The 26,430-nt window shown below is 32.0% G+C and overlaps 2 protein-coding genes across 2 annotated transcripts; both read left to right on the top strand.

Moving 5' to 3' along the window:
* The first annotated feature begins 12,417 nt into the window (after positions 1-12,417).
* LOC139887631 (probable receptor-like protein kinase At5g38990) lies at positions 12,418-13,383 on the top strand. Its single transcript, XM_071870704.1, has 3 exons — positions 12,418-13,018; positions 13,111-13,252; positions 13,335-13,383. The coding sequence occupies exons 1-3, from the start codon at positions 12,418-12,420 to the stop codon at positions 13,381-13,383; spliced, it is 792 nt and encodes a 263-aa protein (XP_071726805.1).
* Positions 13,365-17,130, top strand: LOC139890585 (calmodulin-binding receptor-like cytoplasmic kinase 3). Its single transcript, XM_071873472.1, has 6 exons — positions 13,365-13,446; positions 14,330-14,589; positions 14,928-15,084; positions 15,274-15,363; positions 15,478-15,779; positions 16,924-17,130. The coding sequence occupies exons 1-6, from the start codon at positions 13,389-13,391 to the stop codon at positions 17,128-17,130; spliced, it is 1,074 nt and encodes a 357-aa protein (XP_071729573.1). The 5' UTR covers positions 13,365-13,388.
* Positions 17,131-26,430: the final 9,300 nt, after the last annotated feature.

The following is a 26,430-nucleotide window of genomic DNA, read 5'->3' as shown; positions in this document are numbered from 1 at the left end:
CTCCTTCAGTGAATCAGTTACAAAACGATTTTTGGTTCATCAACTAACTGAAAAACATCAATATTTAGTGATGATAATAAAAAATCGCTGCTATTAGTCACGGAGAAAAAGAAAAAAAAATAATTGATTATGAGTTTGGGAACGTTTTAGCTCATGAATCCAACATGAAAGAGGTTTTAAATCTTGATTAGAAACTTTCCGTATAACCAATTTGACTGAAAACATAACAGAATTTTTGAATTCACTTGAAGAACACTTGTTGACTTTTTTTGTTCAAAAACTTTGACTCAGAAATTTGAGATCAATAAAAGGAATTGGAGTGTGAAATTTTACAGATAGATTGAGTATTGGATTCCTAACAAAGCTACATTTAAAGATTTTGTAATTCTCTTGAATTCGAACATTTCAAAAATTTGGACTCGTACAGTGAGGAACGAGCTGTTCTTGATTTCTTTTTTTTTTTTAATAGCAGCAACGTATTTTTGGTGACTAATATGGAAGGTGAATATCTGAGTGATTTTGAGAGTAACAACCGATACTTGTTTGGTTTATAGTCAATTGATGTTGCCTGGTTCAATTAAATCAAGAACAGGATGTAAAGTAAAAAATAAAAATATAAAGTGATACAGATGGCTGATTAATTTGGATTCTGTCTGTACTTATATTCGTTTATGCAACATATTTAGAGGAAGAAACAAAATAAATTAAAGTATGATGGGTACGTGAAATCAATTTAGATTCTAATTCTTATGATCATAATATTAATTAATAATTATATTTATATTAATAATAATCAAAATTAATAATAATAATAATAACAATAATAATAAAAATACTATTAATAATAATATTAATAAGGGTAATAACAATAATATTGATATAATACTATATCAAATCTTGTAATTATATATTATTAATTATGTAATATTTAATAATCATATAACACATTATATAATAACTTTTATTGAATATTTATCATTTATAAACTTTATATACTATAATATCCTATAATAATAATTATACCTAGAAATTATATTATATATCTATAGATTCATTTTTAATTACACTTAATTATTTTGTATCTTATTTTACATATTTAAATTTAATGTTTAACTTATATTTTATAATTTCAAATTATTATATATAAATATATATATATATATATATATATATATATATATATATATATATATATATATTTATTTATTTATTTATTTATTTATTTAAAACAATCGTTCGTGAATCGTCGGGCATGGTCAAAGGGTAATTGATTACTTGAATATAGTTTTCAAAACTTTCGAGACTCAACATTACAGACTTTTGCTTATCGTATCGAAACCATATAGGATTCAAGTTTAAATTTAGTCAGAAATTCCCGGGTCATCACAGTATCGATTGTATTAGTTCTGTTGAATGAAATTGTTATGTTGTTGTCATTTGTTTTGAATGAAAACAGATTGTAAGTAGATAAATCGGTTATTATATATAAAGAGCAATATTTAAGTAGACAAACGAATTTTTTTTAATTAAACACAACAAACCGACAAACATTAAATTAATATAATACAAAGTTACCGAATTTAAACACACTTACTGAATTAAACACACTTACTGAATTAAACACTCTTACTTATCAGACGTCGTCCTACATATCCTTCAAGCACACGACTAAAATTAAACACACTTACTAAATTTAAACACACTTACTGAATTAAACACACTTCAAGCACACGACTACAAAGTTATTGGTATTGAAACAAACTAACAACGACGACGAGGATGACTACAAGCATCCGATTTAGTGGACGAACTTTCAGAACCTGAGCTCGATGCTGCCGATGTTTCAGAAACGAAGGACCGGTCGATAGGTAACGTGGTTATCGGACGTCGTCCCACCAAACCTTCAACCGCACCAATACTAGTAAATACACGGTTCAGAAATGCTCTGTACGGAAGATGAGGTCTTGTTTCTGCATAACGAAGTTGATTCATTCGGGAAGCGACCAAATGAGCAATATTTACTTGGATGTTGTGAGTTATGCACCAGTGAAGACATGCTTTGGTCATTGACAATCGAGTGACGTTTGGTTCGCGGTGGTACATGTTACTCCTAATAAGTGCATTTCTTATAGCAATATTTCCCGGACGAAGGTATTCGTCAAGGATGCCTGAACGTTCTATGGTTCTGAATGGAACCGCAATACGACACACAAGTATGGCCATGTCATATTTTGAAATATCCCGAGGAAGAGCTTCGAGGTCTTCACTGGAAAAATAGATATTGTTACCTTCAAATGGTACGCCCAATAGCATACCAAATTGTTCAAGAGTATACTCGTGTTGCCTGTCATAGATTTGAAACCTCACCAATTGTTCATTAGTGAATTCAAAGTTGAAATAGAATTGATGCACGAGAGCAGGAAAAAAAACTTATCAAGCAAAAGGAAAGGAAGCCAACCCATTCTTCTGAATTCACGATCGATCTCTGGAAAATCTCGTAGTCTGACTTGTCGACCTTCACTAATAGGTCTATTATTTGTTGGTTGATTCATAGTGTGATTGTAGAGATAGAGATAGAGAGACTTGAATGTGTGGGTATGGATGAAAAGAGTGTGTATGGATACTCTTTAAGTAGATCCACAAAGTTTTCCCGGACGACCCAATGTCGTCCGGAAAGATATGATCCAATTATTGTACCGGAAAAAATGGCTCCAAAAAAAGGAAAGTTGTTTCCCGCTGCACCAAGAATTCCCGCACAAATGTTTCCCGCCCAAAATTTTTCCCGCTCTAGTGTAACGGTGTTTATGTGTCGGTGTACGTAACGGTGTAATGTAACGTTGTTATGTAACGGTATATTGTTATTATTAAATTTATTAAGAGCTTATTAAATTTTTCATATTATTACAAATATAAATCACTATTTTTTTTGAACGTCACTTTTATTAAAACAACATCACGGTTACAATTTTTTGAAACTACAGATTAAACACAACACAACTTTATGCAGAGCATCTCTGCTCAACACAACTTTATGCAGAGCATCTCTGCTCAATACAACTTTATGCAGAGCATCTCTGCTCAACACAACTTTATTACACGAATCCAATATTAAAATTACACGATTTATTGAAAATTAAAATTACACAGTTTATTAAAATACAACAATTTATTGAAATTCAAAATACAACAATAACACAATTTAAGCATTCAAAGTTGGTCATAAATGTGGTGGTACGTGGTGGATTAGACGATGGAAGGCTGGCGTCAATATCAACCATGAAGATGCATTGAAATAGTAGAAACTGAAATACTAGAAACTGAAATTAATTATGAAACTACAAACTAATACTGAAACTAAAATACTAGAAACTGAAATTAATTCTGAAACTACAAACTACAACACAATACTTCCATAGGTGATTACATCATCGAAAACTCTGGGATAGGGACATTATCGAAGACACCATACGGGATGTTGTACACGAAACCAATTCATCCGATCTTAGCCTTGATGCTGATTTAGATAATATGACTTATACAAGTATGAGTGTACCCGGAGAATCAATACCAATTCAGTTTAATCCACCAACACATGAAGTTAATGATGATGATGATGACATTTGTGATGATGAGGATTATGATGATGATGATGATGATGATGTGGTGGCTGAAGATGAGCTAAATCCCCAAATTCCTCTAAATGAAGCTTACTCTAGCGATGATGATGATTATTGATGTGTAATTCTTGTCATTTATCAAAAAACGCCTGTTGTTGTAATCAAATGTTTAATATTTTTATGAATGTTATTTCTATGAATGTCTTTTTAAATTTTTCGCATGAAATATATGTATATGTATACACACACACACACACACACACACACACACACACATATATATATATATATATATATATATATATATATATATATATATATATATATATATACACGCACACATATATATAATGTGTGTGTTGAAATGTCCCGTTCTTATTGATTAAAAACGTTCCATATTAATTGATTTCGTTGCGAGGTTTTGACCTCTATATGAGACGTTTTTCAAAGACTGCATTCATTTTAAAATAAACCATAACCTTTATTTCATCAATAAAGATTTAAAAAGCTTTACGTAGATTATCAAATAATGATAATCTAAAATATCATGTTTACACACGACCATTACATAATGGTTTACAATACAAATATGTTACAACGAAATAAGTTTCTTGAATGCTGTTTTTACACAATATCATACAAGCATGGACTCCAAATCTCGTCTTTATTTAAGTATGCGACAGCGGAATCTCTTAATAATCACCTGAGAATAAACATACTTAAAACGTCAACAAAAATGTTGGTGAGTTATAGGTTTAACCTATATATTATCAAATCATAATAATAGACCACAAGATTTCATATTTCAATACACATCCCATACATAGAGATAAAAATCATTCATATGGTGAACACCTGGTAACCGACATTAACAAGATGCATATTTAAGAATATCCCCATCATTTCGGGACACCCTTCAGATATGATATAAATTTCGAAGTACTAAAGCATCCGGTACTTTGGATGGGGTTTGTTAGGCCCAATAGATCTATCTTTAGGAATCGCGTCAATTAGGGTGTCTGTTCCCTAATTCCTAGATTACCAGACTTAATAAAAAGGGGCATATTCGATTTCGATAATTCAACCATAGAATGTAGTTTCACATACTTGTGTCTATTTTGTAAATCATTTATAAAACCTGCATGTATTCTAATCCCAAAAATATTAGATTTTAAAAGTGGGACTATAACTCACTTTCACAGATTTTTACTTCGTCGGGAAGTAAGACTTGACCACTGGTCGATTCACGAACCTATAAAAAATATGTACATATATATCAAAGTATGTTCAAAATATATTTACAACACTCTTAATACATTTTGATGTTTTAAGTTCATTAAGTCAGCTGTCCTCGTTAGTAACCTACAACTAGTTGTTCAAAGTTAGATGTACAGAAAAAAAATTGATATATATTATCTTGAATCAATCCACGACCCAGTGTATACTCGTCTCAGGCTAGATCACAACTCAAAGTATATATATTTTTGGAATCAACCTCAACCCTGTATAGCTAACTCCCACATTACTGCATATAGAGTGTCTATGGTTGTTCCAAATAATATATACACATGGGTCGATATGATATGTCAAAACATTTGCATACGTGTCTATGGTATCCCAAGATTACATAATATATTAGAATACATGTATAATACAATATAAGTTAGCTAGGATATGATTAATATAGATTTGTTACCAATTTTCACGTAGCTACAACAAGAAAAATTATCCAATCTTGTTTTACCCATAACTTCTTCGTTTTAAATCCGTTTTGAGTGAATCAAATTGCTATGGTTTCATATTGAACTCTATTTTATGAATCTAAACAGAAAAAGTATAGGTTTATAGTCAGAAATATAAGTTACAAGTCGTTTTTGTAAGAGGTAGTCATTTCAGTCGAAAGAACGACGTCTTGATGACCATTTTGAAAAACATACTTCCACTTTGAGTTTAACCATGATTTTTGGATATAATTTCATGTTCATAAGAAAAATCATTTTCTCAGAAGAACAACTTTTAAATCAAAGTTTATCATAGTTTTTAACTAACTAACCCAAAACAGCCCGCGGTGTTACTACGACGGCGTAAATCCGATTTTATGGTGTTTTTCGTGTTTCCAGATTTTAAATCATTAAGTTAGCATATCATATAGATATAGAACATGTGTTTAGTTGATTTTAAAAGTCAAGTTAGAAGGATTAACTTTTGTTTGCGAACAAGTTTATAATTAACTAAACTATGTTCTAGTGATTACAAGTTTAAACCTTCAAATAAGATAGCTTTATATGTATGAATCGAATGATGTTATGAACATCATTACTACCTCAAGTTTTCTGGATAAAGCTACTGGAAATGAGAAAAATGGATCTAGCTTCAAAGGATCCTTGGATGGCTTGAAAGTTCTTGAAGCAGAATCATGACACGAAAACAGTTCAAGTAAGATTTTCACTCGAAATAAGATTGTTATAGTTATAGAAATTGAATCAAAGTTTGAATATGAGTATTACCTTGTATTAGAAAGATATCTTACTGTAAATAAGAAAGATTTCTTGAGGTTGGATGATCACTCTACAAGATTGGAAGTAAGCTAGCAAACTTGGAAGTATTCTTGATTTTATGAAACTAGAACTTGTAGAATTTATGAAGAACACTTAGAACTTGAAGATAGAACTTGAGAGAGATCAATTAGATAAATAAAATTGAAGAATGAAAGTGTTTGTAGGTATTTTTGGTCGTTGGTGTATGGATTAGATATAAAGGATATGTAATTTTGTTTTCATGTAAATAAGTCATGAATGATTACTCATATTTTTGTAATTTTATGAGATATTTCATGCTAGTTGCCAAATGATGGTTCCCACATGTGTTAGGTGACTCACATGGGCTACTAAGAGCTGATAATTGGAGTGTATATACCAATAGTACATACATCTAAAAGCTGCGTATTGTACGAGTACGAATACTGGTGCATACGAGTAGAATTGTTGATGAAACTGAACGAGGATGTAATTGTAAGCATTTTTGTTAAGTAGAAGTATTTTGATAAGTGTCTAGAAGTCTTTCAAAAGTGTATGAATACATATTAAAACACTACATGTATATACATTTTAACTGAGTCGTTAAGTCATCGTTAGTCGTTACATGTAAGTGTTGTTTTGAGACCTTTAGGTTAACGATCTTGTTAAATGTTGTTAACCCAAAGTTTATAATATCAAATGAGATTTTAAATTATTATATTATCATGATATTATGATATATTAATATATCTTAATATGATATATACATTTAAATGTCGTTACAACGATAATCGTTACATATATGTCTCGTTTCGAAATCCTTAAGTTAGTAGTCTTGTTTTTACTTATGTAGTTCATTGTTAATACACTTAATGATATATTTAATTATCATATTATCATGTTATATATAATATAACAATGTATTAATATGCTTCATATATATTTAGTAAGACGTGGCTATAACGATAATCGTTATATGTATCGTTTCGAGTTTCATACGTCAATAGTCTCCTTTTTAAGTATATAACTTATTGTTACTATTTTTAATGAGATACTTGATGATCATTATATCATGTTAAACGTATATATTTATTCATTTATGTATCATCATGTCATATACAACTTATAGCGTTCGTGAATCATTGGTCAAACTGGGTAATCAGACGTTTACAAAATTTCCGTTTCAATTAACCAAGTCTTAAAAAATTTGATTGCTTAATATGTTGGAAACATTTAATCATGTAAATATAGTTTTCATTAAACATATAATCATAGAAAGGTTCGAAAAAGTTCGGGTCACTACATGTGTGTGTGTGTGTGTATATATATATATATATATATATATATATATATATATATAAATGTATATGTATATATCATTATTCTACTCACTTTATTTGTATTTATGCAGATGAATTTCTTTGCTCTCATTTTCCTAATGATCGGTGCTGGGGCCGGTGGCCAAGATAACGATCCCCAACCTAATGCAAGGGGTAAACGGGGATAAACAAAAAACATAGGTTTACGAAAATTGAGAGATGCTCACGGACGACTCGAGATTGACTTTGATTTTATGTGGAGAACCGTTAATCCGATAGGCCCTAATAGTTCAATGTTTGTTAATTTGATAGCTAGTGTTGTTAGGTCCCCAAAGTTCCCGAAACATTACGCCTGTTGGGCGGATGTGCCAAGTTCTTCAAAAGAATTATTTTGGATTAATATCTGCGTAAGTTTAACTAATTAGTACTTATACATATACATATACATACATATATACACGTATATACACACACGTATATATATATATATGCATATATATATATATATATATATACGTGTATATATATACACTTATATATATACACGTATATATATACGTGTATATATATATGTATATATATATATACGTGTGTGTGTGTGTGTGTGTGTATATATATATATGCGTTTCTTATATACAATCTTCTAATATATCTATTATTTTTTTTGTAGAATTTCTTTAAAATTGAAACTTGGCTAGAATCAAAGAGAGAACAACAAATCCGAGCTGCTATTAACAAGATAGCGGGGGATAGATGGAAAAACGAAAAAAGTGAATAACAAGGCTATTACAAAAACCTTGTAAGCGACTTTCCTAATGATATTAATTTTATTCGTTCCCACCCACCACCAGACGTTGAAGCCGAACTCTGGAATCCTTTTGTTGACTTGATGCTTAACGAAGAATGCCAAAAGCGTTGTGAGCAAAATGCAAAAAACCGGTCTTGTGTCCAATACCACAGTTTGCATGGAAGCAAATTGATAGTTAAACATTTGGTAAATTACTTAAACCTCCTTGTTTTTAATGTTTTACATAAATGATAAAATGATAGAAAATATGTTATTTGATTTATATACATTTAAGTTATTTTGTGTGTGTTTGTAGAACGATAATAAGGTAAAGCACAGTCCGCAACCTTTCGATCCTATCAAAAATTACAAGCTCTTGCACAAACCCAAGGACGGAACCACGTGGACTAACGCTTTCAAACCAAAACAGAACTACGTAAGTAATAAATTTTCATAGATTTTGGTGTACTACATATAAATATAAATATAAGTCAAACGGTATATATATATATATATATATATATATATATATATATATATATATATATATATATATAAGTCCCGAAACGTGTATATATATATGTGTGTATATATATATATATATATATATATATATATATATATGTATAATATTAATATTTGTTTAATCTTGTAGAAACGAATGAAGGAATTGCTAAATGAACAACCGGGAAGAGACGAGACCGATATCATGGATCAAGTTTTGGGTGAGCGAACCGGACACCAACGCGGAGTGGGGCCAAAGTTACCAAATTCGGCAAGTAATTCCGCATCTTCATCTTCTACCGGTCGGAGCCACCAACCAACAATGGAACCATACTACACGGCAAGTCAAATTGAACAAATCTTTCGTTTTAATAATCTTGTAGTCCCTCCCGATATTCAACCAAATTTTGGGTATCCTACCGGTACTTCCAATTTCAATACTCCGCGCCCGAGCCGTAACAATGATGATGATTTGTATGACGACTATCACGATCCATTTGCCAATTTGTAATTTGTTTGGTGTGTTTGAAGACAAGTATGCTTTTGTTGGGTGTTTTTCCGGTTGTTTCAAGACAATTATGTTAAGTTTAGTTGATTTGTAAACGATATTAGTTGATTTGGTAGTTTTTTCGGATTTTAAAATGTATGAATAATTATTGTCGCGTTTGGATATTTTTTTTAATGTTATTGTGGTATTTTGTGAAACTATAATCTTATTTATGTAGCAAGTTTGGATATTTGAAATGTGCCGTATCGAATACGGCTGGAAACAACATAAACGAATTTGTCCCGAAACAGCAGAGAGCTTTCCGGACGATAAGTCGTCCAGAAAGAGTCGTCCGGTTTTTTTATTTATTTTTCTGTTATGCATTAATAATTAATAATAAATAATTAATATTATTTTAATATTATTTCTTTTGGGACGATAAGTCGTCCCCAAGAGTCGTCCGGAAAAAGCGTCCACGAAGGCAAGCGTTGAAAGTCAATGTGGGCCCCACCTTCCGTCCGGGAAAAAAAATGCCGTCCAGAAAAACTTTCCGGGGCGAACCTTTCTGGACGACACATTCCGTACGATGTGTCGTCCGAGAAGACTATCTGGAACGATAAATCGTCCCCAAGAGTCGTCCGGAAAGAGCTTTTTTCCGGTAGTGATACCATATATAAGTTATATCCATATTTATATTTAGCAGTTGACATAAATAACGCTAATACAAAATTACATAGAGAATGTCAATATTAAAAATGGAATATCATTATTTTGCAATTAATTCAACATATACTTTTAAAACTTAAATATAGCATGCTTAATCTTAATTCTTACGGCTATGTTTAACATTCTCTGATTCTCGGCATCTATCTTCCGTATGTATATCATGTATAATATTTTTTTACCCTCCATCGTTATATCTTTATTATGTCATATATTTTTCAAACATTTACTTTTAGTTTTGAAAAAACTTGAAGATAACCCTTAGCGATATCGTTAAAAATTTAGACATGCACAAAACTGTTTGTACTTTCATATTAACTATACTTATTTCCTACATATGACTTCTTTCAACCAGCTTAACATTACAAAAAAGTAGTCATTTAAGACAATCTTTGAGTGATGACTTATTATTTAGTCACTAATAATGTTATTTATATATCATTAAAAAAATTGTCACTAACTTTGGGTCACTATACAATATTAGTGTATCAGTGACCAAACAAATTGTCATTATAATGACCAATTATAGTATTTGTGTTTCTAATAGGGTTTTGTGATGGATCTATAGTGACGGGATGTGATCAACATATTTTGATCACTAACTTGAATACTTGATTTAGTGACAAATTTAGTGTTATTAGTAACGAATAACTCTTGTCACTAAAGCCTTTTTGTAATGCAATTTACCACTAGTTATTGCATAAGTTCAAGCTTTAAATATAGTCATTAAGACTACAAATAAAAACTCTTTAATTTTACTTTTTGATTTCTTCTATTTAATATTATTTATAGTATTTTAATTGTAAATTATTATAACAATTTCAATGTATATAATAACTAATAAAATTATGTTTTGTTATAACAATTCCCAAACGCAACGCGCGATTATCATTGGTTTGGTAAGTATACCTATAACCACCGTTGTAAAAAACCGGTTATTCCTTGACTAATCTCCAATTATTCATTCTTAAGAGCACTTCATTCTGATTTTTCAAAAATGCGTTTAATTAATAAGTCAATGTCGATTAATGAATCAAAATCAATATCGTAATCAAAGTCAGTCAAATTCAAAATCGGTCACCATTTCAACATGAATTTAAACTGGAATATTAAAGTTTTTGAATAAATGAACAATTTTAAACAATTATATTAAAGTTTATGGCTATGATTTTTTTCTATATTTATACATATAATTTTTAAAATTTAAAATTTTAATATATATAAAGTAGAATTCGATTAATTCTTGATTAATATCTGAATTACCGATTACGAAATTATATTAAAGTTTATGGCTATGGTTGGAGCTCTAATATATCGAGAGGGCATCCAAGTTTATTGTTTTGTGTTTTTAGACCACCCATATTGAAAAATGATTTTGTAGGTCACCCAAATTTATCTTTTCGTGTTTACTGGTCACCTATATTAAAAAATAATTTTGTGGGCAATCCAAGTTCGTTTGTTCTTCCATCGGTACCGAATCTGGCTAATATCCCATTAGAAAAATGTAATAAATGTAAAAAAATAATACAAATAACCAAGGTTTTCTTAATAAACATTATTTATATGACGGTTAGTTCATACGAAATACATGACTATTTACGTTTTTTTTTATAATTTTTTACAAAGATTTTTAGTCGGGTTTGATATATATATATAACAACATACGAATTTGGATGGCCTACGAATCATTTTCAAATATGGATGGCCTACAAACACGAATAGTTAAACTTGTGTGGCCTACAAAATCAATTTCAAATATGGGTGGTCTACAAATACAAAACAATAAACTTTAGTGGCTTCCCGATATATAATCCCAAAACTTAATAAATTATGCCGTCTTCTTGCAGAACCAGATAAAGTGATAAACACTTTTTTATGCTTGGAAAGCTTACTAACCTGGTTGGAAAATTCTTTTGTTATATATGCTCCTTTTGTTAAATAATTGTTGAACTTGTGAAAAGGTTAGTCTTCCTATTAACCTGCTTTTTAATTTGGAAGCAACTAAGCATATTTGGGATTGATTAGGGTTTTAATTTCAGTGGATTTGTTTTTGATTTTTATTTGCAGGAATTAAGGAAGATGAAATGTGGAGTTTAAATTTTACCCTCACCTGAGGCCCACATGTGGTGATGTGGGAACTTAACGGGATTTTACTAATGATAGTCAGCATCGGGGACTAATCGCGTAACTATTGCAAATCACGATGACCAACAAAGTTAAAATGGAAGTTTGGGGGAACCCGGTACAAACCAAAGGAACTAACCACATAATTTTTTTCTTTTTTATAATTTATTTTGTTTGAGTGACTTAGCTTTTCACTTTGCACTGATTGATCTTTTGTTTTTATTATGGCTTTCCTAGAACCTACCATTATTCAAAGCTTCAAATAATTGTAGGTAACAGAGACTGTAAGGAAATTTTGTACAAAGTTAGTAGAACTTATAACATATTGCTCACTAGAATTATGCAATCTGCAACTGGCGTGGCTGATACCTTGTCATCATCGACTTCAGCTTCTTTATGTAGACGTTTTACTCTTGCAGAGATTCAATCTGCAACTAACGACTTTGATGATAAACTAGTCATTGGACAAGGAGGATTCGGAAAAGTATATAAAAGACGAATTTCTATTGGTCATGTTGTGGCCATCAAACGGTTAGATTGTATGTCTAACCAGGGTGCATCCGAGTTTAGGGCTGAAATCGAGATGCTTTCAAAGTTGCGCCACTGTCACCTGGTGTCTCTGATTAGTTATTGCGATGATAATAAGGAGATGATACTGGTTTACGAGTATATGCCCAATGGAACACTATATGATCATCTACACAAGGCTGCTATTCCTTTAATATGGGTTGAACGACTCAAGATAGCGATAGGTGCTGGAAGTGGATTAGACTACCTTCACACTTGTTTTGGGGCCCGCCAAGGAGTCATACACCGTGATATCAAGAGCTCAAACATTCTTTTGAATGAGAACTGGGAAGCCATGCTTTCTGATTTGGATTGTCAAAAATTGGTCCGGTCAATCAATCATTTGTTGATGCGAGTGTTAAAGGCACATTCGGGTATTTGGATCCAGAGTATTTCTATACCAGAAAACTGACTGTTTTCACAGATGTGTATGCATTTGGGGTAGTATTGTTTGAATTGTTATCAGGGAGGCTTGCCGTAGATGAACGCCAAGAAGAGGAGCAATGCAGTTTGGTCAGGTGGTCTCAAAAATGTGTGAAACAACGAAAATATGATCAAATGGTTGACCCTACTATACGGGGAACAGTTTCTAACAAGTTTTTAAAAAGGTTTGCTCAGATTGCATATCGTTGTCTGCTTAGTGTTCCAAAAGAACGACCTGCTATGACTGAGGTTGTGGGATCACTTCAGGCTTTGCTGGAGCAACAACAGACCTCAGACGTTCCTGACAGTTCACTGAACGTAATGGGTTTGACTTGGAAGATCAATAAATATCTTGTTTCTGCGACTAAACAAAACACTGGTATGCAAACTGTTTTTGTTATGTTTATGTATAGGTGTGTGACCTATTTATTTTTAGAAGTATGGGCTGTGATGACTGATGAACATTGTAATTGATTCAAATGATTGGATATTTTCTCCATGAATCGTGAATGGAAATCACTTTACAAAGACGATATTTCGACTCTAGAATTGTTTGGGTTCAAAATTTTGTTCTTGAACAAATCAATAGAATAAAATAAGTTCCTGGCTGTTAAAACTCAATTCCTGTGTCTATAAATGTATTGTAATATTCATAATATAAGTGACAACCAGAAAGGGTGGTTATAAAACAGTTTCCAGTCCGAAAACAGCTTCTCGATTTCATCGAACTGATGGTATTTTTTTGACCCCGCTAGGGGCATCACCCCACAACACAAAGAGGTTGCGACAAGGGGATGATAATGATTATAGTGAAATCGATAGAAAACCTAGCCCCTGTCCACTAATTCACCAATGCACTAAAATATATATGTATTACTCTTAAGTCTTAAATAAATTTACATATTATTATGAGATAAAAAACCTATTGAAATCGTGCAACATATGTTTAATTTTTCAAAATTTCGAAAAGAGTTGTATTATGTTTTGCTGAAGTTAGGGCTTTCGTGTGACGTGCAGTAATTTAATTACATCCTCGTCAAAATCTTTATGCATAAGAGTTTTCATAGTTAGCCTTTTTTTCAAAAGCCGTATAATGTTATCGCTGAATTTTTTTTATCTCTTTCATTCATCTCAAAGTTATTTATTTGCTTTCACGCGATGGCTGATATATGAGGAAAATTCTGATTCTATCTTCGGACTTTAGAGTAATGTTTGCAAACTTTGTAAGCCTTTATTTTTACTATTTATTTTCTATTACCCAGGTGACACAAGTAGCATGAAGTGTGAACCTTCAACTGATGATGATTATAGTGATATCGATAGAGATTTAAGAATATTCACATTAGGTGAATTGAAACCTGGTACGATGATACACGGATCTGTTCATTTGACCATGAACCAGGTGGCAAGAGCTACCCAGAATTTTGCACCATCATTAAGGATAGGTGAAGGAGGGTTTGGAACCGTCTACAAAGCTCAGCTACCTGACGGTCAGGTTGTTGCCATAAAACGTTTAAAGAAGGTAATATGAATATTCATAGTGTCAGAGGTAACAAGATGGTATCAGGTCAAAACGGTAATTTTTGTACGGGTATGAACAGTTTGCGCATTACTTAGAGTACTTGGTACTGTTTTAGCTTTTTTTTTTTTTTTTTTTTTTTTTTTTTGGACTTTTTAAAGAGAGCCCAACTTGGAAGTACATCACCATGTAAAACACCGTTTTAAATGTGATTTGGAAAAATGAATGCATATATGCAACTATTTTTGCTACTCCACAAAAAGAGCAAAAGGTTGACTTTTGTAAGTCAAACAAACTGATTGTCAATCGCATAGTTGAAATGTAATCCTGTTATTATGCAGTATGAATTAAATTTCGATGCTTTACGAGGTGAGGTTGTATTTGGGAGATTTTGTCATCGGAATCTAGTGGAATCTCTTGGCTACGTTGATGATGGAATGGAGCGCGTTATCATTAAAGAATATGTTGCTAATGGTACACTTAGAGAACATTTGGATGGTAAGATTTATTACAAGTTCATTAGCACTTTTTTTTTAGAACATCAACAATTTATTAAAAAATTACCCTCCTAGCAAGACGCTAGGAAAGGCACACCAAAACTTATTTAATAAGCGTTAAACGACCCTGATTTACCATTTTATCCCCTCAAATTGGCAAAAGTATCAATTTAGTTGTTCCCTGTTTCAGGTGTTCATGGAAGTTTTCTCGACTTCAGTCAACGACTTGAAATATGCATCGATATTTCTCATGGCTTAACGTATCTCCATCTATGGGCAGGTAATGCGTAAACTTGGTTGTGATGTTTGTGTTCTCCATTTCCAAAATCACATCATAACTTAAAAAAAAATATATTCAAAGACTTTCTGTTCTCATTTTCTTGAGTTTAATCAGGAGACCAAATCATCCATGGCGGCGTGAAGTCGTCACATATTCTTCTGACCGAGAGAATGAGAGCAAAAGTGGTCGATTTTGGATTTGCAAGATTTGGTGATAAAGAAACTGATGAAACACATGTTGCGACCAAAGTAATAAGGGGAACAGGTGGTTACCTTGACCCTGTGTATACGAGAACATACAAACTCACACCAAAGAGTGACGTTTACTCTTTTGGGGTTCTACTTATTGAAATTCTCACGGGTCGTCGCCCCATCGAGTCTAAGAGGTCTCCCGAGGAAAATGTGACAATAAGATGGGTAAGTTTCTTGTTCTTAATATGCTTGTTGATATGGAAAATGAGTGTGTTGGACGCGTTAGGTAGCAAGTCAAAACATGTAGTTTTACTTCGGCCGTGTTATGCTGACCTAAGAAACTTTTAGTCTAAAACTATTTAGAAAAATGGGCGAATAGCCCAAAAGGTAACATAAAAGTTACAATTTCCCAATAAACGGAATAACATTTATTTATTTGTCCATAAAAGACTTTGATTTCATTGTAGTGCTTAAAAAGTCTCTGATTTGAAAAAGGTTGCAGTTGAGGTAAAAATTGACACACATTTGTTAAAAGTTTTTATTGTTGATATGTATTTACATGTCATTTTTTCATTTACTGACTAGGATTTTATCATTTTTTTCATTTAATGACTAATCTTCTTCTTCGACAAAAATTATAAGTATCATCATCAAATTTTTAGCAGCAGAAAGAAATGTATAATATTGCCAGCGATTCATATCATCAAATTATGTTCATAAACACAGATTCATAAGCATCATTATCATCTAAATTTTATGTCATAAAATTGCCATCATATTTATAAACACAGATTCATAAGCATCGTCAAATTATGTTCATAGAATTTCCATCAAATTCATAAGCATCATCATCATCATCATCGAATTTATGTCTTCGTTTTTGTACAGTATTTATGTTTAAACACCATTTTTGTTCAGCATTTTCGTACAACATTTATGAATTAGAAATAGATGTACGTTATGCATCTAGTTTGTATCATGTTTAAACCCACTCAACCCACTTTCCATCAATGAATTCTCAACGTTATGCATTTAGTTCGTATCATGTTTAAAACATATTACAGAGTATTTCAACTGCCCAGACCGGATAGGAGTAGCATACCATTATGCTTTACATTGTGCATAGATAGCTGTACGTTGTCCAAAGATAATACTCTTAGTTTCTTTCCTTGAGCTTGTTAGAGCTAATCGGTTAGAGTGTCCTACATCGGAGGTAGGAAAGAAATAATGTCAGTATATAAGCTTCTCAGAACCTCTCTCTATCATCAATTGGTTTTTGAGTACTAGGGAACTTTTGGGCTTATATGAATGACATGTTGTCAAAATGGTACAATTTTTGTGCACTGACTATGTTGGTGGTTGATTTCAGGCATTTGGGAAGTACAACGATGGTGACATTATGGATTTAGTGGACCCTCAAGTGAAGGAAGCCGTAGGCAGTGAAATCTTTACAAAGATGCTTGCTTTAGCTTTTCGATGTGCTGCCCCAAATCCAGTGGACCGCCCGGAAATGAAGGCAGTTGCAGAGCAGTTATGGGCGGTAAGTGATCATCTTAGACAAGGAAGAAATGGGTAAACTTGAGAGTTATACTGTAAAAAGCTTGACGCTTTTACTTGTTCCCATCAACTTTTCATGCTTGGGTGACTTTCATGCATGGTTGGTGTAACGTACAATCATATAAAGCATGTACCATGATTTAGGTCAAGTACCAAGAGGTTGTTAATTCCAAAATGGTTGCATGTGGGCTTCATTTGTTGGATAAATATATCGTTTACTTGCGGATTAAATGTTATACCATGTGTGTATTAGTGTATCTTGTATCACACCAATACTTCACTTAAGAAATCTCCCTTCATTACCTAAAACACTACATAGCATATCACAGGGTACATCTTTCTAATCAGCCGACAAATACAGTACAACTGGAGCCACCGTTCTCCACATCAGCTGTGATGACCCGTCTAAATCCCTTTAGACGTAGTACATCATTCATCGATTTTATTGCGATGTATTGATCTCTATATGATACGTTTTGTAAACATTGCATTCTTTTGAAAGACATACCATAAATGAATATATAAAATCTAAAGTTTTTGAAATCTGATGATTTCTGCGTATAGACAATCCCCGTAAATAATAGTTTACAATAATACATTCATTGACAATACAGTCAAAATAAGATACATGATGATGATTTTGTGAATGCAAAGTTTTCTCGAATAAAGCATGTATGACTCCATGCACATAGCTTGTATAACGTATAAGCAAACAGCAGAAGACTTCTAGGGACCTGAGAATAAACATGCTTTAAACTGTCAACACAAAGGTTGGTGAGATATAGGTTTTAAAGTCAACATAAGATATAATAATAGACCACAAGATTTCATGTTATAAACGTTTCTGCAAAGATATTCTATACGTTTGTTGAGCGCCCAGTAACTATACTTAACAGATGTTTTTCGTGCATATTCCCTTTTCAAAGTTATCTCTACACCGTACCAAGTGTAGTAAAACGAAGTACTAAACACCCGTCATGAACTAGTGCTAACTAGCCCGAGTGGGGTTGTCAAACCCAATAGATCTATCAATAGGATTCGCGTTTACATGTTAACCACATGTAACAAATAGTTACCAGACTATTAGGGATATATACAAAGGTACAACTCAACATAGAATATATATTTAAGTACTTGTGTCTATTTCGAAAAAACAAAAGATGTATGTATTCTCATCCCAAAATATTTGTAGAGTTTAAAAATGGAACTATATACTCACTGTCGTAAAGTATAGTTTTAACAAGTTTTCAACTTATTAAAATATAGCCGACGTCCTTGGATTCACAAACCTATATCAATAATAACGATTAAGATAATAATACATGTGAACAAAATTAATATAGCAAGTTCATAGAATACTTATATAATAATTTTTAACATTTTATGTTAGTAGTCCATTGTTAGTAGTCCTCTGTTAGTAGTCCATTGTTAGTAGTCCTTTGTTAGTAGTCCAAAATAGTCCGAAAAGTTCAACAGTCCAATAATCGGTATATATATATATATATATATATATATATATATATATATATATATATATATATATATATAATCTTAGAATTACCCCACGGCGTATTGTGTACATATTGTCTTGCATCAATCCAGAGACGTGTTGACTTAGGATTTATCAAAACGTATTGTATACGTATTGTCATGGAACGTACCAAGATTATTAAATATATATAAAAGAGGAATCAACCAAGATTATAATATTTTGTTATACTAATGATAAGATGTCCAAATATATATAGGATATAGGAAAAGTTAGCAAGGATATGGTTAATATAGTTTTTATAAGATAAATTTTGTCCATATAAAGTTAATTTTAGTAGATTTTGTTTTGCTCGCCAAATATTCATTACAACTCCGTTTAAAGTGAATCAAATTGCTATGGATTCCTTAAGAAGTTAATTTTTCAAAACCAATTCTAAAAGTTCAGCCCAAGTAGTAATTTTTAGAGTTTTACCCTCTTTTTGTGCCGGTGGTCAGATTTGGAAGAATCCCGGCATCCACCCGATATATGATTTTTGATAAAATACTTTCACCTTGTCTAAAATCATGAAAAAATTACTGGAAGTCTTAATTACATATATTAACATATTTCCAAAGTCTTAGCCTCGAACTCAAAGTCTAAGATAGGTTTTTAATTCCAAACCCAAAACAGCCCGCTTTTTACCGAATGGAGATTAAACGATATATGTTAAGTTTCAAGGTGTTCTTCATATGTACAAGTTATAAGTTCTTATATTAACTTAATATAACATCATAATACATATAAATAAGTGTTATTCGAGTTAAGTTAGAAAGATTATGTGACGCCCCGTACAAAACCATCGTGTACGGTTCATCAACAACAGGATCATTACAAGGTCAAACACTATATGCTGTTTGAAAACCAGTTTTGCATTCAAAAAAAGATAGCGTTTTACAAAAGATAACGTGCTTCCTATGAATAGAAGCGTTAACATAATTATGTGACCCAAAGGTCGTTACAAAGCCATTGTTTGAAAATAACGTAAGTTGCGAATGCAAAATAAAAGTTCCATGCTTGAGACATCTCTAAGTAATGCAGCGGAAGTCTAACACAACAAGTCTGTAACGACAAGTCTATAACACCAAGACAGCAAGTCTAACAGCAGAAGCAACAACGTCTAAGCACTTGAGAAATACACGCTTAAAAAGTCAACACGAATGTTGGTGAGCTATAGTTTGTTTGTAATCAGTAAAGTAATGTAGACCACGAGATTTCAGTGCTTCAACCAGCAGTTTAAATCAGTATGAAAAGTATATGCTTAACCGTGGGCACCCGGTAACTAGACTTAACGTATGTATATCACCCCCTAAAAGTGCACTTGGCGAGTGCGTTTGTTCTCGAAGTATTAAACACCCGTTGAATGCTAGCGCGACTAGCCCGAGTGGGGATGTCAAACCCTATGGATCCATATCTAAGATTCGCGTTCACGGATCAGAAATCAATGATTAAACGTTACCGAGCTAAGGGGAATCTTTGTGCCGTTATGTTACCCACACATATATAAAGTTTAAGTACTCGTGTCTAGTATGTAAAACGTAAAAAGCGCATGTATTCTCAGTCCCAAAAATAGTTAAAGTAAAAAGGGAGCTATAACTTACAGTGAATGTGCGGTAAAAGTCGATATGAAAAGTATGCAAGTAGTAAGTCGGTCTGAAAGGTCCTCAACCTAAGTCAAAGGTTACTAAGTCAGTAAATTGTCCCAAAAGGTTTAAAAGTGCATAAATTAAGTTTAAGTGTCATCATCATCATCATTCATCAAAGCTAAAGTAAGTTTAACAAGAATAGAGTTCGAAACAATAGGCTGACTTTGGACAGCTGTTACGACCTCTATACAAATCGAAAAGACGCGTAGTCAGTGGCCATAGCTCCGTATGTGAGTCCTCTAACCTCTGACGAATTTTCATAACCTAACTCGTCTTCGTTTGACCGTGCCGACGATTTAAGTGCGAGTAGGTCAGAAATTTCAGCACAACATTACAAAGGCGTAGTTGTTTTAAAAAGGCTATAAATCCTAAACCGTATATCAGATTTAGGTGAGTCTTAAACGAAAAGTCATCTACTCGAAACGAGCTATCTGAAAAGCAACTTTCCAGAAGCCCCAGGAGTCTGATCAGACCCCGAAAAACAGTAAACAAGTGCTCCGGTGGGATTCTTGGTGCTTGATGCTCATCACGGTTCTCATCCTTGATGCTTGTAGCTTCAAGTGTACAACTCATTGATGGGTTAGCATCACTTTGACCAAGTTTCAACCATCAACACACAAAATACTAAGACCAAGTAAGAATACAACTCACTTAAGAGTTTTAGAAGGATGATGAACCAAGGTTACATCATATTCTTAGTCTTAACACAATTACAAGTTCTATTTACAACTAAAGCAACAAACTTTCATTCAATCAAACAAGTATGGACATCAACTTGATCAAACAAAGTAATGGAACCCTAAGCTAGAGAGCTTGGATCCTTTTCACAAAAGTTATGAAGATTCAAAGCTAGAAAGCTTGAATCTTGATTGTTCTTGAAGATCTTGAAAGCATAAAGCTAGATCTTCAAGTTCCATGAAGATCATAAACACAAGTTTTGATCTTTATAACAAAATAAGGAGATCATAAACTAGAGAAATTAGATCTATCAAGTAAATAAATGAAGATTCAAAGCTAGAAAGCTTGAATCTTGAATGTTCTTGAAGATCCTTGAAGCATGAAGCTAGATCTTCAAGTTACATGAAGACCATAAACACAAGTTTTGATCTTTGTAACAAAATAAAGAGATCATAAGCTAGAAAGCTTAGATCTAACAAAATAAGTGAAGATTCAAAGCTAGAAAGCTTGAATCTTCCATGTTCTTGAAGGATTCAAATCCAAGTTTGAATCTACAAGATGTAACAAGATCAAAAAGCTAAAAAGCTTGATCTTCACATGATGATGATGATTTCGTGACTAGGAGAAGAAGAAGAAGAGAAAGAAAATTTAATACTTACACTTTTTAGAGTGAGAAAGATTAGAGAGAAAATAAGAGAGTAAGTGTGTGTAAATTTTAAATGAGATCAAGTGTGAAATGGGTGAGCTAAGGCTTGTATTTATAGTGGAAATGGGTGTAGGGAGGCCCTCATGGCCGTGGGTTTTGGGGGGAACAAAGGGGGGGACAAGATTTACTTTTTGGTTAGTGGTTGTCTAAAGTTGGTGCTTATGTTAGGATCCCATGCAATATTAGTGATAATTGTGGACATAAATGCTAGCATGTTGGCTCTTATAAATGGGCATTTGTCTTACATATAAATGGGTCATAATTCATTAATAAATGGGCTAATTAAATAGTCCACTAGCTAGAGTAGGGTGGGCTAAAGTCCAATAAGGTAGAAAGTCCAACAAGACTAACTAGTAAGCATAAGTAAATTACTAAGCGTAATTAAGCATCCAAAAACCCAAGTAATTGTTATTAGGAAATAACAATTAGTATTACGTAGTCATAATATTCCGATTACGACCAAAGTTAAACGTGTACCAAGTACATAGCTCGTTTCAAACGTCAAGTGACACTAACGGTCATAAAAGCATTCGGGGATCATGTTAAGTGATTACACACTTAATAGCACGTTGTAAGATATTAATGAAAGTAATTAATCATTAAATAAGATTCTAGAGCATAAACTAGCTCAGTACGCACATATACGCAGTTTCGTGAAAGCACAAAGCACAAAGCAAGTCGAAAAAGCCGGGTCGTTACAGATTAGATTAGTTTTTCAAACAAGTTTAGAATCAACTAAACTATGTTCTAGTTTATAAACTCTTATATAGATAGCTATAAATACATGAATTGAACAAGAGTTTAGGCAAGGTTAATACCTTGATTTTGAAGCTTGAACTTGCTAGAAATAGATGAAGAACAAAGAAAGGGATACTAGAATTAGAGAGAGTATGTGTGTGTAAGTAAACTTGAAGTAAAAATTAGAAAATGAAATGGTAAAAATTTGATCAAATATGGTGTCTTTATATACTAGTTGTAATTTTGTTGTTTTGTGAAAAATATCTAGTATAAGTTAAAAACAATTAGGTCATGCATGACATAATACATCAATAATTGTAGATTTCTATTCGTATATACCAATAGTAAATACTTCTAGAAGCTGTGTATAATATGCATATAAATACCGTATAAATACGTAATTATAGATTTCTATTGGTATATACCAATAGTAAATACTTCTAGAAGCTGCGTATAATACGCGTATAATTACCGTATAAATACCGTATAAATACCGTATAAATACGAGTAGAATTCTTGAGAAAAATGAACGAAAATACGAATATAGCTATCCCTTATCTGTATTTGTATATTATTAAGTGTATTCAATACTTTAAGGATGTATTTATACTCATAATACATTGTGTGTAAATACATTTTAACATAAGTTAATTACGTCGTTTAAAAAGTAACATATATATTGTTCGAAAACTCTTTAAATTAGTAGTATGAAAATGTATATATAATACCTTGTTAATATACTTAATGAGATATTTAATTATCATATTTTCAAGTTAAACATATATATATATATATATATATATATATATATATATATATATATATATATATATATATATATATATATATAATTAATACAAGTTATGACGTTCGTGAATCGTAGGAATAAAAGGGTGACCAAAAGCTTGTGTAAAACTCTTTCCGGAGGTTCAAGACTTATTAAAATTCATTGCTTATCAAGTCGGAATTATTAAATCATATAGATAGTATAATCAAGTAGTCGGAAAAATCTGGGTCGTCACAGTACCTACCCGTTAAAGAAATTTCGTCCCGAAATTTGATAGAGGTTGTAATGGCTAATAATAAGAATGTTTTCATGACGAACATGAGTTGATAAATAGAGTTTCATCATCATTGAGTAATATGGATAAAATAATTCGATTACTCGAGGCGTATGAGAGAAGCTATTGCAAAGTGTGAAATAAAGAAGTAGGGATTCGTCTTAACTTTTGACGTAGTCACGGTGGATTTCCGAAATTCAAGTAATTTAAAGAAAATCTTCGTAATCTATATAAGATCAGATTCTTCGGGATTTAAGGAAATTAGGATTCTCTTTAATTAAATGCGATAATCTACCTCGATTGCTCTGTCTGATATTTCCACTATAAATTAACCTCTTCCGTTCCATTATTTTTCACTACTCCTATATTCTCTTCCTCAATTTCTACTTCCAAAAGATTGTGAAAATGCTCAATCCTGCTCTGGTTCTTGACATTATTCTGACTATTGCCACAATCATCCTTCTTTTTTAACTCCCACCGGAGGAATATGTTTACTTCTACTATGCTCTAGGGATAATTGTTTTTATCATTCTCCCGTGTCTTTATATCGCTATACGTATTGATATACACGGTTTGTAATCTCTATGTTGTTATCGTGTTTATATTTTCCTTTAATTTTTAGAGTTCCATGCTTTTGTTTTCTCTTCTCGACTTTAAGTAAAGCAGGTAATAGTCCAGAATTCGTAAGTATGAAATTCGGAATGAACATAACTAATGTTCTAAGGAAAAAATTGTAATAGCACGATCTGATTTTTTAAATTACCAGAAATCACGGAAAAGATAGAAATATCAAGGAAATATTTTCTTGGTATGTTTAGAGGTTAAATAGAATGAAAAAATCGTGTTACATGGCACATGATGAGAGTATGACCTGTGAATCATCACGTTCCATTAGAAATTCAGCATGACTTACTGTAATATAACCACGTTGATCAGGAGTCATTATATTATACTAACTCATGCTTCAATTCCCAACACTACTTCAAAAACATTAATAATTTAAACTCGAATTTTACAGAATGTAGAAACTAAATTAGTTTCCTTTATGATGTATTACAGATAGCAAGAAGAGATAAATAATTTCGGACAAGGATAGTCATGGAGATATCTTCAAAAATATCGAAGATATTTATAATGAAAGATACGACGATATCTTAGAATATCTAAAGTTGAAGGATAATGAGGAAAATTCTTCCGTAAGGGTTTAGAATGCGTAGAGAGATCTTTTGTGATTTCCATCAGAAATTAAATATCTAGATTCTTTAGGTATAGGTTTAGTTCTTGTGATTTGTCCACAGCCTCCTTCACGATTGGCTCAATCCGCTTTTCTGAGCTTTTCCACCACATTATTTTTTTTATTTTTTTATTTTATTTTTTATCATCAAACTTTTGACTGTTAAGGTCGTTTACAATTTTTGCTGCTTCTTCAGTATTTTCAAAATTCAGAGAACTAGTTCGCAGGTTGGGGTGCTTTTCAGAATTCCAGAATTGAAGTACGTAAGTTCAGGAGACAGACGTTATATGTATATATATAACCGTTGACGTAGAAACGTTGCGAAATTCGAGAATAATGATTGATGCTTCCCGATATTTGGTATGGCAATTGTCGTTACATGATGCAGATGAGTACATAATAGGGTTTCAATGAATGAATATCGTGATTTTTCGGAGAGACTTACGCCAAAGAGTAATGAAGCTGCTGATACGTTTACTGTTAATATGGTGGAATATAAAAGGTTCCCCGATAACAAAAGCAAAAAGGCAAACATATATATCAAGATTATAATAGGGCTAATCCAAACGAGAAGTCGAAATTGACTTGTTGGAAGTGTGATAAAACTGAATACTTTGAAAAAGGATTGTAAGGTTATTTTTGGTAATAACAATGTCAAAAGATCTAGCACAGATACGTGTTAGGCTCTTATTTAGTTACGAGAGTTTTCCAGGTGTATGAATATACGTGTAAATCTTTTTCGTAGATAACGTGTGGTTGGTTCATCCTCTTGATTGTTCATCAGTTGAAGTGTTTTCAAGAATCATGAAGGGTTTGAACGCAGGTTATAATCGTCAATATACACATGATGTTCAAGATGAAATCATTTAGGATTTTGAATGAAATGAATATATTTCTGGGTTTTATGAATAAGAGTGACGTTCTATTACAGTTTTGAATTCAAAGTATGGTTTTGAAAGATGTAAGGATCTAAGAGTGATGTTATCTGTTATATCTTGACTTGAATTCTGATCTGTCAAAATCAGAATATGTAATTGAATTTGGATGGGAATGGTTGTTCTGATTTCTATGAAAGAATATATATCGTTGTGTAAGTAGTGAGTATAGATAATGATTATCGAATAATTGAAGAGTATACAGTGTAACATATTAATTGTGAACTTAAATATTTTTCGGGTATTACCTACCCGTTAAAATTTTTTTCACAAATAATATTTTGTACAAGAGAATTTTTATTACAGTCTTTATGAAAATATATGTATGTATATTTTCTTCAGATGTAATACAGATTTAATGAATTAATATTAAACTCATTTGATTTTTGGCTGGACCTAAAAATGAATAATCTCTAAAACTTTAGATAATCTTCGTAGGGTATTTTGCTAATGTAATCAATACTTTGTTATTTAATCTTATTGACATTCCTCGGTGAAAGATGTTGATACTCGTGGAATTCTTGTGAATGTCGCAAGGCACGAATGATGTTTTCTAGAAGGTTTCAAGTACATCAGAAATGAAAGTGTAAAATCAAACACGTAATTGAATAATACACTTGGTTTATCATGAAATAGAATTTATTGAGCTGAAGCAGAGATTATAGTTAACGATTGTTAAGTTGTTAAAGAAGGATGTACATCATAGCATATTAGTAATATGAATTAACCGAGTAGTATCTACCCTTTAAAAATTCATACGTAATAGCTTAGTACGAAAAGATAAATTATGGTT

This window comes from Rutidosis leptorrhynchoides, chromosome 2, assembly GCF_046630445.1.
Source record: "Rutidosis leptorrhynchoides isolate AG116_Rl617_1_P2 chromosome 2, CSIRO_AGI_Rlap_v1, whole genome shotgun sequence".
Classification (NCBI taxonomy): domain Eukaryota; kingdom Viridiplantae; phylum Streptophyta; class Magnoliopsida; order Asterales; family Asteraceae; genus Rutidosis; species Rutidosis leptorrhynchoides.
The sequence above is the reverse complement of the archived record's forward strand: the minus strand, read 5'-3'. Positions and strand labels throughout refer to the sequence as shown.